Source organism: Henckelia pumila, unplaced genomic scaffold (genome assembly GCF_033568475.1).
Source record: "Henckelia pumila isolate YLH828 unplaced genomic scaffold, ASM3356847v2 CTG_461:::fragment_3, whole genome shotgun sequence".
NCBI classification, from domain to species: Eukaryota; Viridiplantae; Streptophyta; class Magnoliopsida; order Lamiales; family Gesneriaceae; genus Henckelia; species Henckelia pumila.
Genome location: NW_027331831.1, coordinates 8,780,198 through 8,795,607, shown reverse-complemented (window position 1 = coordinate 8,795,607; position 15,410 = coordinate 8,780,198). Strand labels below are relative to the sequence as shown.

At 36.1% G+C, this 15,410-nt stretch overlaps 1 protein-coding gene across 4 annotated transcripts; it reads right to left on the bottom strand.

The window, feature by feature from the left end:
- Window positions 1–5,235: 5,235 nt before the first annotated feature.
- On the bottom strand, window positions 5,236–11,454 carry LOC140871544 (uncharacterized). Of its 4 annotated transcripts, none has more exons than XM_073274091.1 (6): window positions 11,228–11,454; window positions 10,685–10,752; window positions 9,747–10,578; window positions 6,558–9,626; window positions 6,099–6,159; window positions 5,236–5,624 (listed from the first exon to the last, which is right to left on the bottom strand). In XM_073274091.1, the coding sequence occupies exons 1-6, from the start codon at window positions 11,367–11,369 to the stop codon at window positions 5,480–5,482; spliced, it is 4,317 nt and encodes a 1,438-aa protein (XP_073130192.1). In that variant the 5' UTR covers window positions 11,370–11,454; the 3' UTR covers window positions 5,236–5,479. The 4 variants fall into 4 exon arrangements, 3 of the variants coding, with proteins under 3 accessions (XP_073130192.1, XP_073130193.1, XP_073130194.1); XM_073274092.1 differs by having other exon boundaries at window positions 6,099–6,153; XM_073274093.1 differs by having other exon boundaries at window positions 11,209–11,370.
- Window positions 11,455–15,410: the final 3,956 nt, after the last annotated feature.

The window sequence follows — 15,410 nt, the reverse complement described above, 5'->3', positions numbered from 1 at the left end:
GAGCGTCAGGACTAGATAACGCTTCGCTTAAGGTCCTTGGATCATTTTCTATTGCATAACTAAGAAAATCAGGACCAAAAGTTTTAGCTATCTTAGCTCTCTTACTACGCCTTGGTTCTTCACTTTCATGAGTTTCTTCATTAGTGGATTCATGAACTCTTTTGAAAGAGCTATTTTTTTTTCCTTCTTTACAAGAAAAGATGTTCTCAAAAAATGCAGCATTCCTTGATTCAATAATCGTATTTTCATGTATACCAGGAATCACTAACTTGTGCACTAGGAATCTATATGCACTACTGTTGTTTGCATATCCAATGAAGATGCAATCTACAGTCTTAGGTCCAATCTTCACTTGTTTTGGCTTTGGTATTTCTACTTTCGCCAAACACCCCCACACTTTCAAGTATTTGTATGAGGGCTTATGTCCTTTCCACAATTCGTAAGGAGTTTCATTCTTCTTTTTATGTGGAATTTTGTTAAGAATATGATTTGCCGAAAGTATTGCTTCCCCCCCACAAGTTTTGGGGTAGTCCAGAACTTATTAGCATGACATTCATCATTTCTTTCAGAGTACGGTTTTTTATTTCCGCAACACCATTAGATTGTGGTGAATAAGGAGCAGTTGTTTGATGAATAATGCCAGATTCATTGAAAAATTCTTCAAACAGAGCAACATATTCACCTCCTCTATCACTACGGATTTTCTTGATTCGTTTTTCAAGTTGATTTTCAACCTCATTTTTATAAGTTTTAAAGACTTCTAGAGCTTCATCTTTGCTTCTCAACAGAAACACGTGACAGAATCTAGTGCAATCATCAATGGATGTAATAAATTACTTTTTCCCACCTCTAGTTTGTACAAACTTTAAATCACAAATGTCAGTGTGAATTAGTTCTAGAGGTATCGTACTTCTTTCCACTTTGTGAAAATGTACTTTAATTAATTTAGTTTCAACACATACATCACATTTGTAGTTTGAATCAATCTTAGTCTTTAGAATAAGATTTAACTTTCTGAGTTTTTTCAAAGTGTTGAAGTTAACATGTCCTAATCTAGTATGCTATAAATTAGAACATTCAACCAAATAATTCAAAGCATTAACTTTATTACTTTCAAACTCGCGAAGTACAGTCATTACATTCATCTTGAACAGTCCTTTTTCTATATATCCTTTTTCTAAGAACTGTCCATTTTTCATGATTACAATTTTGCTGGCTTCAAACACTATTCTAAATCCGGCCTTGACCAGTTTAGAGCCCGATACAAGATTCTTTCTTATGTCCGGAACATGGAGGACATCGATGAGAGTAAGCTCCTTTCCTGAAGTCATCTTGATCACCACTTTGCCTAATCCAATGATGTTGGAAGTTGCATTGTTACCCATATAGAGTTGTCTTCCACTTATAGGAGTATACTTCGAGAATAACTCCTTGTCAGCACAAATATGTCGTGTTGCTCCAGTGTCGATATACCATTCTCTAGGATGATCAACCATGTTAGCCTCGAATACTACTGCTAACAGATCTATTTCAGATAAGTCAATAGGCACAGATTTGTGTTGAACAACATTTGTCCGGTACTGATTGTCCTTCTTCGGTAAGCGACAATCCTTGGCCTTGTGGTTCGTCTTCCCACAATTCCAACATGTTCCTTTCCACTTCTTGTTCTTTCCTTGCTTCACATCTTTCCCAAAATGTTTCCTTTTCTTCGTAGTGTTTGGCTCCACCAGGTTTGCCTTTGCTTCCATCGGCATCTTACCACCTTTGATCTCTGCTTTGCGATTGTCTTTCTTAATTTGCAGTCTAACGATCAAGTCCTCGAGCCCCATTTACTTGCGTTTATGCTTCAAATAATTTTTGAATTCTTTCCATAAAGGTGGTATCTTTTCGATTAGCGCAGCAACTTGGAAGGATTCACTGATCATCATCCCTTCAGCCATTATGTCATGGAGGATGATTTGGAACTCTTGCACTTGGCTAATCACCATCTTGGTATCAACCATCTTAAATTCGAGAAACTTTCCGACTACAAACTTCTTTGTGCCAGCATCCTCGGTCTTGTACTTTTTCTCCAAGGAATCCCACAATTCCTTAGCAGTCTTGGTTGCAGAGTATACGCTGTACAACGTATTATCCAACTCATTCAGAATGTAGTTCCGGCACAAGAAGTCGTTGTGAGACCATGCATCAAAAGCAGACCTTGCTTGTGTGTCAGCATCCGGTGCCGGAACAACAACAACTTCTTTCAAAAACCTCGCAAGATGAAGTGTTGTGAGGTAAAACAACATCTTTTGTTGTCATGTCTTGAAGTCAGTACCGGAGAACTTCTCAGGTTTCTCGGCATGCGCATTAGAAGCAGCAGAGGCCGTGACAACCGGTGTAATAGGTGGTGGCGGCGTAACAAGGGGCGGTGGTGGGGGCATAACAGAGGGCGGCGTGACACTGACAGATGGATCAGTAGCCATCATACAAAATTTGTCTTAAACTTGTTATGAACCTTTCAACAGCATGCACGTAGCAACAGAGACGATAGCGGGCCGAGAGTTTGACTCTCTATCTTTAAGACAAATTTGCCCGCCTAGGTGCTTACGGGTTGATCAAAGTGTCTCTCAAGATAGAACACTATCTACCAACTTCGATTAGTAGCACTACAAAATCGAAGCACTACGAACACTTGAAAGTTTTTAAGAAACTCAGTCTCGAAATGTATGAGTATGCAAGAGAGAAAGAGAGAATCAGAAATGAGCGAGTATGAATGATCACATACGAGGTCTATTTATAGATGTTGGAAGGATGCCTCGGACAGTCGCACCACTTCGATGCATGCATGTCCAAAAGAGAATAAAAAATGAGCGAGTATGAATGATTACAGATAGGGTCTATTTATAGATGTTGGAAGGATGCCTCGGACAGTCGCACCACTTCGATGCATGCATGACCGAAAAGTTGCAATGGTTAGGACCGAAAGGACGCACTCTTTCAGCCAAAAAGACGCACTGGTTTGGACTGCATTAATTAATTTATTTTGTCCAAAAATTTTATTCATGTCAAAGCCAGCCCAGCCCAACCCAGCCACGCCCGTGTCCGTGCCGAGCCGAGCCGGCCGGTCGAACGGCGGCGCGCGCGCGCGGTCAACGGTTCGAACCTAGCATAATCTAGGTTCGCTCCCTTTAACAAACATGGGCACCCCTTGGGGCCCCAACCCATTGTCTAAACTTGGGCATTATATAGTGTCATCTATTCCCACATTTTACCAATGTGGGATAATGATCATCAATCTCATTCAAACTATCCAACTTGTCCAACAATTTTTCCAACAACAACAAGGCCACATTATATTATAAGTAATCTTGATTTAAACTCATCCGAAGCATGGTAGATTTCAACCTAACATATGAGTAATACCTCAATGATAGATCTAATGTCTCATGATTTACCACGTCAACAATATATAATTACTCTGGGTGCTATACAAATATTGTAGCTAGAGACAGTCAGAGTGTTGCCATTTTAATTTAATCAAAATCTCTCATAGTTCTTATTAATTTTTAAATAAGTGTTTTATAATTTAATAATTAAATTATTTTTTATAAAAAAATTATAAGTTCACTCGATCCACATGCATAATTGTTAAATAAAATTTATCTTACTATTAATATTTATTTTAACAGTATTCTAAAAAATAACAATAATAATATTTCGCCTCCTCAATGAAATTTCCTAGATCCGCGACGGATTGCAGCCATACCGCAATCATATCAAAAAAATGAGGAACATCAAAGGGGTTATCATTGGGCTCGTGCTTGGCGGGTTTGCTACCTCGGGATTTTTCGACACTGCGTAAGTTTTGGCTGGAGAAATCGTCGTCGTGTAAGTAACAATAGAGGGTCTTGTTGTGACTTCAGCCAGTGACGAATCCATGAATTAGAGTTGGGTGGGCTTGAACCTAATATAATAAATGATATATTATTACAAAAAAACATTATATTGTACTATTCACAAAAACTGAAAAATTGTGTTTTTTTGTCATATATATTTGTCTCTTTGCGATTTTGATCTTATATGTTGTCAAATTTCAATTTTAGTCTGTTATCTTCGTTTTCGACAAATTTCATATTTTTTTCGACTTGAATCCTCTGACATGAAAACAATTCAGTGTTGATGGGATACTGATGTGTATAGTGAGAAAAATAATTACAATTTCCAAAAAAAAAATTGCAAGATTAAAATTGAAATTTGATAACATAGATAACAAAAGTCACAAAATCTCAAATTTGACAGACCAAAATCGCAAAATGACAATAAAATTATACGCTAGAATTAAGAAAATGTGCTAGGCTTCGGCTGTGGAAATGTGAGCTCTATTGGACTAAATAAAAAAATTTACCTAGATAATAAAAAAAAAATTGTATGAGCTATAACCTAAGATTGATCTAAGCTAGTTCCGTGTTTGACTCCATCTATTGTTTGTGTGTTGTAAACAATATTAAATCAGATCAACAAGATGACATCTAAACAAGGAGTATTAGAGTATGTTCAGTGAAACATATTTTTTTTATTCATAAATTAAATAGGTATTTAAAACAAAATTAAAACTATGTAAGTGAACAAAAATTAAAATTACACATAATTAAAAATTAAAACTGACACATAGTTTTTGAAAAAAATAACATAAATAAAAAATAACTTACTTAATTAAAAAATAAATAACACACGAATGAAAAAAAAAACAAATAAATGAAAAAAAACACACAAAATTAAATAAACACTCAGAAATAAAAAAAAGTTCTATTATTAATGTTATTTTTTATGAGTGATTTTAATTTTTTTTATTTAAAGTTTAGTTATTTAAAAGGGCCAAACTAATCAAACCATTGGATCTAATAATTTTATATTAAAAAAAATATATAGGGCAAGCAGCTCACTTCCTCGCGTGGTTTCCTCTCCCACATTGTACACGCTCTTACCCAACTCGAGTTCAGTGGACCGGACTAGCAAGACAGGCTTCTGACATTTGACTTTTGTAATGAAGTTGGGCTTTTCATCGAAGATAAATGGAGTAGAAATATTATCTTTTCCAATCTCGTGTCCTTTAATAATTTGCTGGGCCTTTCTTATATCTACAGTTTGCTTTAAAAAAAATCGAAAATATCAACTTACAGAGGAACACGTTTGGATCTTCAGAGACGGAGATATATTTTCTTCCTAAAAGGTTAAAAAAAATACCGCCATCAATCAACAAAACATCCAGGAAATATAATATTTCAACCCAAAATTTAGGGGTTAATTCGTAAGAAATACAATTCCGTGATACTGATAGTTGACAAAATCGTGAGCTGCAAATGAGCATTCAAAATCACATAGCAGCAAGGTGGTCTCATGTAGCATAATTGAGACAAACAAACACCACGTAGATGAGATGGGAGTGATGCTGGAAATCTTATGGCCCGTCGATTTAACAATACGGACACTTCATTCGTTAATTTGCTTGACTATCCGGAACAAATTCGAGATGGTTATCGATCTGCTCAAGTTCGTTTTGAGAGGCTATCAGCTTGGCTTTCTTGAAACGCCTTGAGCTTCTGAGAATCATATCCAATGTCATCTCGTTTGAGGCAGAAGGGCTGTTGCAGTAGAAAAAACTAGTTGTGAGTAATGATTGATATATTAAGAACATCATCAGACGAGAGCAAGATAAATCGAATACAAGGCATTCATTGGTTTTTTGAGATCTGACAAAAAAAAAATATGGTGATAAAATTTAGTCAAGCAAAAGGAAAATTGTATCCTTCCCATCACATCGAAATGTTATTTGTGATTGTTCGATGCAGAAGTGTCATACCTTTGAGAGACACGCAAATAGGACAAACATTGACCATATTAAATAAAACAGTCTCACAGATACGAGCAAGATGCAGAGGGTGAAGCAACATTTTTGGGATAGAATGGGGCAGTTAAAACAAGCTTGTATTTTGTCCGTACAATAAGTAGACAATTAAGTGCTAACCAGGCAAAATACACAAGGTTCATAAAGTAGTTTAGCGTCGGGATCAATTGGGTCAATTAAGTCTGGGATTTGAAATAGATAATGAACTCACTCCAACTTTGCATTGGTTTCCTCACCAGTAACTCTTCCTTGAGCATCATTGGATCCTGCAACTAATTAAAGTCAATATAAAGAAATTGCTCAATGAAGTCAAAAACAAAAATCGGATGTTAACAGCGACGTTGTAACAGGTTTTGCATCTCTACTTCTGAGGAAGACAATTTTCAAATGCAAGCACCTCATCATGCAGTTGGAACAATAGTTTCATTCACTAGTTAAAAGCAATTTTTATCACCTTAACATGCTACGAAATTCAATGAACAAGGAATAATATTTCCACCACAATTCTTCTCCAATAAGTGGTAAAAGAAACCTAGAGAAAAAGAGAAAGCATCATCTACATTCCTCAACAAATTCTACTTAATAACAGGACACTTTCCCCAAAAACTAAGTAAACAATCCTACAATAGAGTTCACACAGATTAAGGTTTTAAATCAAGATTTCACATACCATTTCTAGCTGAGGCCTGGCTCAAGTCACTTTCACCTTCTGAGCAGCCTGACTGAGATGAACTATCAGATGGGCTGCAGGTGCTAGCATCAGAATTTGCCCGGTTTTCATCACTAGAACTCTCACCACTGCAATCCTGAAAAAGTGATCCTACTTTTGCCAACAAACTATTCTTTCTTGTAGTTTTCATCACGACCTTATCACATACATCAAGACCCGACTGCTGTCTTTCTCCTCCATTCCCAGAAAATATTCCAGATATCTCCAAGCATGATTTATCCAAAGGCGTATTCTTGTCTTTTGCGAATGGAGAAGCAACAGTATTTTCATTATGTTTTTTGTGAGTGGTCATCCCACTCATCTCAGTAGGACTAGAATCTACCACACCATTGTCAGAAACTTTCAAGGATGCTATAAAGTCCCCATCTTTCCTGCTTGTAGAGCACCTCATGTGAGATTTATCTTTACCATCCTTGTTTTCAGATAACTTGGCTAAGTTATGTAGTTCAGTTGAGGTGCTTGCAGAAGGTAAACCTCGCTTTTTCTTAACCTTTTCCACAGTTTTCGTCTCTTCACTTGACTTGATCGCTTCTTTAACCCTGTCAACATAAGCAACTTTATCCTGTTTTTGGCCAGGTAAAAAATAGTTCTTGAAGTTGACCCCTTCATCTTTATCTTCCACGTGTCTTACCAGATTATCAGTACTAGCAGCTGTGAAATGAATCTCCCCAAGTTTTTCTTCACTTTTATGAGACAAAACTTGGGAGTCAACGTGTCGGCACTCCTGTTCAAAGTCTAAAACATTGTCAGCCTTTTCCACGATTGAGTACTCTTTAACATCCTTTATGGGTATGCTTCCTAAGCAATCTGACACAATAACTTGTCCCTTTTTTCTCTTTTTAGCTTTTTTATCCTTGACTCGTGCAATCTCAAAACTATTCTGTGCCTGATTGGGCTCCAAATTTTTAACCTGATTTTCTTTTTCGATGACTGAAGGAACTGTGAGGCAATCACCAGCAGAATTATAGTCCTTTTTCTCCTTTCTTTGCTCAATGCCAACATCTTCCATAGTTTGAGTCAGTTCCATGGAGCCTGACTCATTTATAGTCACATCGCCAACTTTCCTTTCAGGGCCTGCAGACGAATCATCCAACATTTTCATCTGGACATCCTTTACTTTATGAAAGGAGATATTTTCTCCTCTGTCAGTTTCTTCTAGGAAATTATCAGTTTGTGAACAAAGCAAAACAGCTGAAGAGCCACTCATGCCATTATTTGCAGGTTCCATGTCTAAGTTGTCCACAGCTGTATTAGCAGACTTCTTGAGGCCATGCCTTCTCCTATGAATTCTGGATGTTTTAAATTCCTCAACCATATTTACATCCAACAATTTGGTTGCAAATCCTGCTCCATTTGACTTTAATTCTGGATCCGCACATCCTGAACCTTTGCTGGATGACGGAGGCATCACTTCCAAATCATGATGCAGCACATCATCACCTATAGCTTTCTGAGGCTCATTCTCCCGATACGAAGCCTCCTGAATTTTTCCAACACTCTTTTTGGTTTTCTTTTTCTTCCTCTTATCATGATTATTGTTTGTGTTGTCGGATGCATCTGAAGCATGAATCAATCTGGATGGAAGTTTTGGTTCTATGATGGCAACTCCTGCCTCAGGCTGATTCATCCCAACATCTTGTTTAGTTCCCACATCCAAGTCAGCTTCAGCAGTGGGCAAGATGCTATAGGTTCTTTTTGTCTCAGGATCGTTCAATAAATTCAGATCAAGATTTGGTGCTGCAATAGGAGTCAAATGTACGCCATTATCTGAATGTTCACCATCAGTCTCATTGAGCATTTTACCTCGAGACTTCTTGGACATCCTTTTTTTCTTAAAGCCATGTCCCATCTCCACTTCAGTATATGAAAATGAGAGAGGCTGGGCTGATTCCCCAGTATTTCCATCTGCTTCATGCCAATCTGAAGTTCCCAACTTTTCAAACTCTATTGGTACTGGGTCAAGGCTCAGAGACGCTTCCCTCTGTTCTTCAACTAAATCAGGTCGATTCATTGCTTTCCTCCCAGTCCGCTTCACAACTGACTTGCCCAGATTACTGTCAGCAAATTTCTTGACCTTCTTCCAACTGTGACCAGAGATTTCAGATTCCTCCAGATTATTTGCATCTAACAACCTTGATGGCGAGCCTCTTTTTGGTGTTATAACAGGATCAGCAGATGCAGATGTGTCGTTGTATGATGGCAGCATCACCTCAAGATCATGGTTCATAGACAATTCTCTTTCTTCATCCTTTTTTCTAGGATCACTGGCTCTAGTAATGGGTCCAGTACTTACACTCTTCTTAATTTTAAGTTCTGCATCTGAAATATCCTGGAAATTTGCAGCAGCCTTTTGGGACCTCTTTTTCTTACTATTGTTGCCAATAGATTTAATACCTTCCAATGCACCATTAGCATCCATCAATTTAGCTGAGGAGTTTGCTTCTTTGGTGCTAACACCAAGCTTGCACTGGTTCAAGTCAGACTGTTGACTCGCAGGCAAATCTCTCTCTTTTTCATTTCCCACATTCAAGTCAGAATCAGCAGTAGGCAAGGCGCTATCAGTTCTTGCAGAAGTAACCAATTCTAGACTTGGCAAAGTTAAAGGAGTCAAATGCATGACATTTTCAGAAAGTTGGCCACCTGCATCATGACAAATTTTTCCTCCAGATTTCGTTGCCTTCGTTTTACTTCTTCTGCCACGTCCCATCTCTTCATTGGCACCTGGATAATCATCTGTTGGAACTGACTCCATGTTATTTCCATGTGCTTCATGTTGATCTAAAGTTCCTAATTTTTCAGACTGCAATAGCGCTTGATCATGGTTCTGAGATGACACCTTTTGTTCATCATCAATATCAGGCTGATTAGTTTCCTTGTCTTCGCCATCAATTATACGAACATCATTTTTTGAAAAAGATGCTTTTCCTTTTACTTTGACTTCCAAGTACTGATTGAGTTCATCAACTTTCAATGCCGAATGGCAAGTTTCAGATTCCTTCATGTTTGTGCCTAAGAATATTTGGCAATAGAGTAATCGCCAAAGGACAACAGTATCATTTCAACCACAATAAAAGGATAAATAGAATTAAATTACAAGAATATGCAGTTTTGTTTCATTAGATTGCTTACCCTGGAAAGGACAAGGTGTTTCATTATTGTTATCACACTGTCCATCCTCAGGAATTCCAGACAGTACGGACAGGTTAACATTCTCAGGATAAACTGCAGTGTTGGAGAAGAAGCTTTTATCTTCTTTGCAAAAATCTGAAGAAGGGAGTCTCTTCTCGATCACTTGATCATGAGGCAGTTTCTTTTTTCTTTTTTTAATCTTCTTCTGTTTGGGTGCATCTGTAACTGTGGCAGATACGGAAGCTCCCGCAGCACCACCGCTGCACTCCATATTGGATGGATCATACCTCACACCTGCATCCTCAGCAGTTTCCTCCATACAATGAGGCATAATTTTTGGAGTTTCTTCATCCGCATCAATTCTGTAACCGGCAAGAACAGGTTGCAGAGTTTCTCCACCAGATGCATGGAACTGGGTGTCGTGATATTCTAAACTAGGCCCAGGTGATGCAACTTCACGATACTTCGTTTTGCGTTTCTTCTTGACTGGAGATCTAGTCCCTAGAGAATTTTCTAAGGAATCAGTTCTCCAAAATTCTGCAGTCCTTTCAGAATATTTCTCAACCTTCTGCCCCTCAGTCATCCCCGAAACTATTATTTCTTCCGTCACACCGACTGGCAGAGACATTGTAAGGGTGACTATCTTGTTTGCATCAGAGGACATAACTTCACAATGGTCTTTTGTGTCACATTCAGAGGCTTTTCGGTTTATGCAATACTCCAAAGAGCCTGATGCATCAGCTGACAGAAACCAATTTCCTTTTACCCCATGTAATGCACTATAGACAAGCATGGAGTCTGGAAGATGATAAAAAGTCCCTTTTCGTTTTACCTATCAATGTAAAAAAATTAGAATTAATAAATAAAGTATCATCGAAGTTCAAAAACTCAATAGCATAACATGTTAGCATCAATAAATAAACTAGCTACATGTATACCTTCATAGAATGGATCCAAATCTCGCCGTTGTTTGGAAAACACTTTGCATGTTCCTGCATTAACTTTCCTGTAAATCATTCAAAAATTAGATAAAGCCGTGGACACAATTTAGTGAAGAAGTTTCTCCTCTATAACAACTGTGTTTTCAAATTAGAAAATGTCCAATCCATGATTCAGCGAAAAATGCTCCCACACATGATATTAATCAGCTAAAGTTGTTAAATTAAATGTATTACATTTCCCTTTTCAGATTTACTCTAACCACGTGAGGCTGTAATCTTTCATATTCCTGGATGCAATTAGATTAAATTAAAAAACACAAAGATGAAAATCAGCTAAATTTCTTCACTGTCATTTGACTCCTGAATTTAACCAGACATCAAGCTTAAATAATCCAGCTCAACAAATTACCAAAACGATCCACGATACACAACCTCTCAACACCACTCAGATTAACCAATTTAAATTTAAACGAATAAAAACTGCAACAAATTTGCGTGCACATTGAACAAAAAATCATTAGAACGAAATCGAATACTCGCTTTTGAAATCCAACACCGTATCCGAATCCGACACTAGCATGGCGAGGTGCGTGTCGAGGCTGGTGTCGACGAAAACTGTGTTGTACTCCGCCGTCGATGGCATCGCACTATCGGATTCCTCCTCACGACGTCGTTTCCCCATTTATCAAAGTTGGAAGCTCGAGCAGCTGCACTGCACGTAACGCTGAGTTCGCGAGGGTTTTAAGTTTTAACGGCGGCCAGAAACTCTCTCCATGGCCTTTTATATAATAAATACCAGCAAAAAAAAAAAACACACACACAAGTTTTATGTATGAAATCTATATAAAATATAGTTTAACTTTCTGCCGAACATTAAAATAAAATTCCAATTTTATGTATTTAAAATTTAATTTCAATTTCAATTTCAAATTTCATTTTAAATTTTGTTTTTTAAACATCTAAACACACTGAAAAAGAACATAAAATATTTTATATTTTTACAATAATGGTGATAAACTTGGGAAAAAGGTCGAGAAAGTGAGATATTGAAAATAAAATATTATTTTTTTTATCTTTTTTGTTTTGTTTTTTTTCACATTTCAATTAGTATAATTAGGGACATTTTCGGAAGTTTAGGAGATAAATATATAAATATAAATATAAATAAATAAATATTAATATTAACTAATTTTTCAAATATTATATGGGCCTAGATTGATTATGGGCTTGGCTTACATATCTTTAGTTTCCGATAAAAAGAAGCCTAAAAACAGATTCAGCCCAATTTAGCCATTAAAATTGAAATTTGGAAATTCTAATATTGGACATTCCCAAGGCCCGAATGGTTGACAAAAGTTTAAAGCCTAATGAACTATGTTCCAAGATGCACATGCAAGGATGCGCGGCTTGGGAGTAAAGTTCCCAAGTTCGAATCTCGAAAACCCTTTTCTGTTGGAATGATTTTAGGGTGCGTTTGGTACCTCAGATTATGTAGGTTAGTGGACTATAAACGACGTTAATCTCTCGTTTGATAGTTTTTTTTGTTAAACCCACCTAATAAAACCTACAAAGAATTGAACTAGATAAAGAAAAGTTTACTAAACCCTTGCAACATCCGTGTATTAAGAATCTTTCTTTCAATCTTATTCTCACTTTCCATGAATACCCTCAATATTCTTTGTTTGGGTCTTTATTTCCTTTTAATAAGAAATGAAGATAATATGGGTTAATATGGGTATTATAGGTATCACAATAATATATATATAAATGTCCCTTCATTTTATCACATAAAACAAACATCATACACATTAACACATGTTAATAATCATTAGGGGTGTTCATCGGTAGTTCGATTCGATCCGGTTTTCGGTTTTTTATTTTGGTTTTTTTGGTTTTCGGTTTTAGAAATATATAATCTGATATTCGAATTGTTTTCCTTCGATTCGGTTCGGTTTTTTATTAAATCAGTTCGATTATTTCGTTTTTGATATAATTATTTTAATTAATATTATAAATATATTTTTAAATATGATGTGTTATCTTTTAAATGATTTTTTTTTTGTAAAATATTTAAATTTAAAGTCTAAATGACTTAAATAAACAACAATCAACTAAAAATTATTTAAAATGAATATTTATCCACTAGGTATCATCACATAAAATATATAATATAAACAAGTATATATATATATATATAAATATTAATTTAATAAAATTTAGGTTTTTTCGGTCGGTTCGATTTTGAGATATATAATCCGAAACCGAACCAAATAAATTTAGATTTTAACATTTATATCTGAATTTCAAATTTTGGTTTTCGGTTCGGTTTAGAGTTTGGTATTTTTCGATTTATATTTCTGATTTTTTCGGTTTTATCCGAAGTTTGAACATCCCTAATAATCATTCACACCAAACACATATCTGTACAAATATTATTAAATTATTCATTCCATATCAACCAATTTATCAATCTCTTAGTTATCCCATCACACCAAGTAAACGCACTCTAGTATTATGCAGGTTTATCTGGTGTGTTGTTTGCAGGTTGTTGCACATATTTGAGGTTTTATAGCTATTACACACCAAAAATATAGTTGATGAAAGTTCTTCGTCAATTAAGAAAAAAACAACTTTCCACCCACATCCCGATAGTGATACATATATACCATGACACCAATTTTTATACCCTAACACCTTGGTGCTTAATTGTAGTAGCCCAGTTCTATTTTATAAAATTATTTGGCTAAACTTGATTAAAAAATTGATTAAGAGCTTAATTAGAATTAAATTAAGAAAATTGGAAATTCTTCTCGGGTGAGTTTGGATGGTCCTAACCCACAATCAGAAGGCCCGAACTGCAAGAGTCGGAAGCTACGATCTCACTTCTGAAGCTGAGGGAGATCGTACGCTCCAATCAGGAGATCAGACGGTGCGAACTCAAGTGGACAGATGTCCAAATCCGGTCAGATGGATGACATCATGGCTGACGTTACTGAGCCCAATTGGACGATCCGAAGAAGGATCGGAATGTCCGAACTCGCATGCATGCAATGTGGCTCCCATGCAGGATCGAACCGTCCAAACTGGGGATCGAACGATCCGAACGTTGTCTATAAATAGGAGACAAGAGGCTCATTTGATTTTTCACTCCAAATCCTCCCCTCTCCCACGATGACTCAATTTTAAGGGATTTGGGACTCTTTTATAAATAGTTGGAGTAAGTGTTAGTATATTTTTGTATAACGAACAGTGTCCGTAATAGTAGCCAAGCAGCGGAGCTATGGCGAGGTGTCCAGATGTCGTAGCAGGATTGTGCCCAAGCTCTGGGGTATTCGACATCAACAGGCTAACGACGGACGAAATATAGCTCTAGATCCTATATGAAATAGGGAGTATGTTATAGTTTAATTAAGGCTTTTAGAGTATGTTAGATGATGCATGGTTACTCTGCCTTGTAGTGTTGCATGGTAGGCTTGGAACCTAGATGAGTGCTTCTAGGAATTGCCTTAGTAATATACGTAAGTACTGACTGAAATAGTTAGTGGGTTGCATGCTTATGTGTTGAATATTATTTGACATGATCCATGTTATCATTTTGAGTTATTATGTTGCATTTGCATTTCATATTGAGCTTGGATCTCCTTCAGGATAAGCTAGTGTTATAGGGTGCTCAGCCCTTGTTAAAAATTTTTGACACTGAAAGTGATCATTATGACTGACGGGTCTATCGGACTCTAGTGATCTAGGCCATTTGATCCACGTTTTGTTAGAAATGAGTGGTTGGGTTCAGCGGTTTGAGTTCCAACGGCTACAACTCATATCCTAGATGCCAGTCTGAGTGAATTCTTCGATTCGTTACCCATATATGATACTCGTTTATTGAATGCATCATATATATATATATATATATATATATATATATATATATATATATATATATTTACCCATACTAGCGTATTGAGCTTTAATTTAGTGCTCACGTTCAGGTATTTCTGTTGTCTGGACAGCCCATTCGACGGGACAGTTGCAGGTAGTTCTCATATAGATCTGGAGATTGGGTGATAACCAAGGAAGAATTACGGAGTCGGCCACCAAGTTTTACCTTACCGATATTAAGTTATTTAAGTTTTCGCATTTACTTTGATTATGATTAAAAAATTGTTTAATTGCACGCCTAAGTTTTTTATTAGTAGGTGATCATGGTGTGGGTCACTACATTAATACATACCAATAATCCACGCACGCGAAAATTCAAGTTCACATAAATAATTTATGTTATATCAAAAAATAAATTAGCATTTTTATATTTTTAAAATGAAAAAATAAGTTGAAAGATGATAGTTGTAATTAGGAAATAATAATTTTATTAACATATAAAAGGGGCATTTTTGTCTATTAATAGACGAAAGTGGTTATTTTAAAGGGTTTATATATGGGGTTTTTTAAATAAATATTATAAATAATAATTTTTTTTAAATAACTATAACAAATACAAAAAAATTAAAGAAATATAATAACGTGGGGTTTGAAACCCCACCTTATGAAGAAGTCGGGGTCTCAGACCCCGACTCCTCGTTCTTTTCGAGGTGTCGATTTCAGACTTCGATTTAAACATGTAAATTTGTTTAATTTTGTTATAATTTTATAAGCATATAATTATTCTAAACATTTAATCATTTTTCTATCATTTTTAAAAATAAGAAATATAAATTTTATAAATATG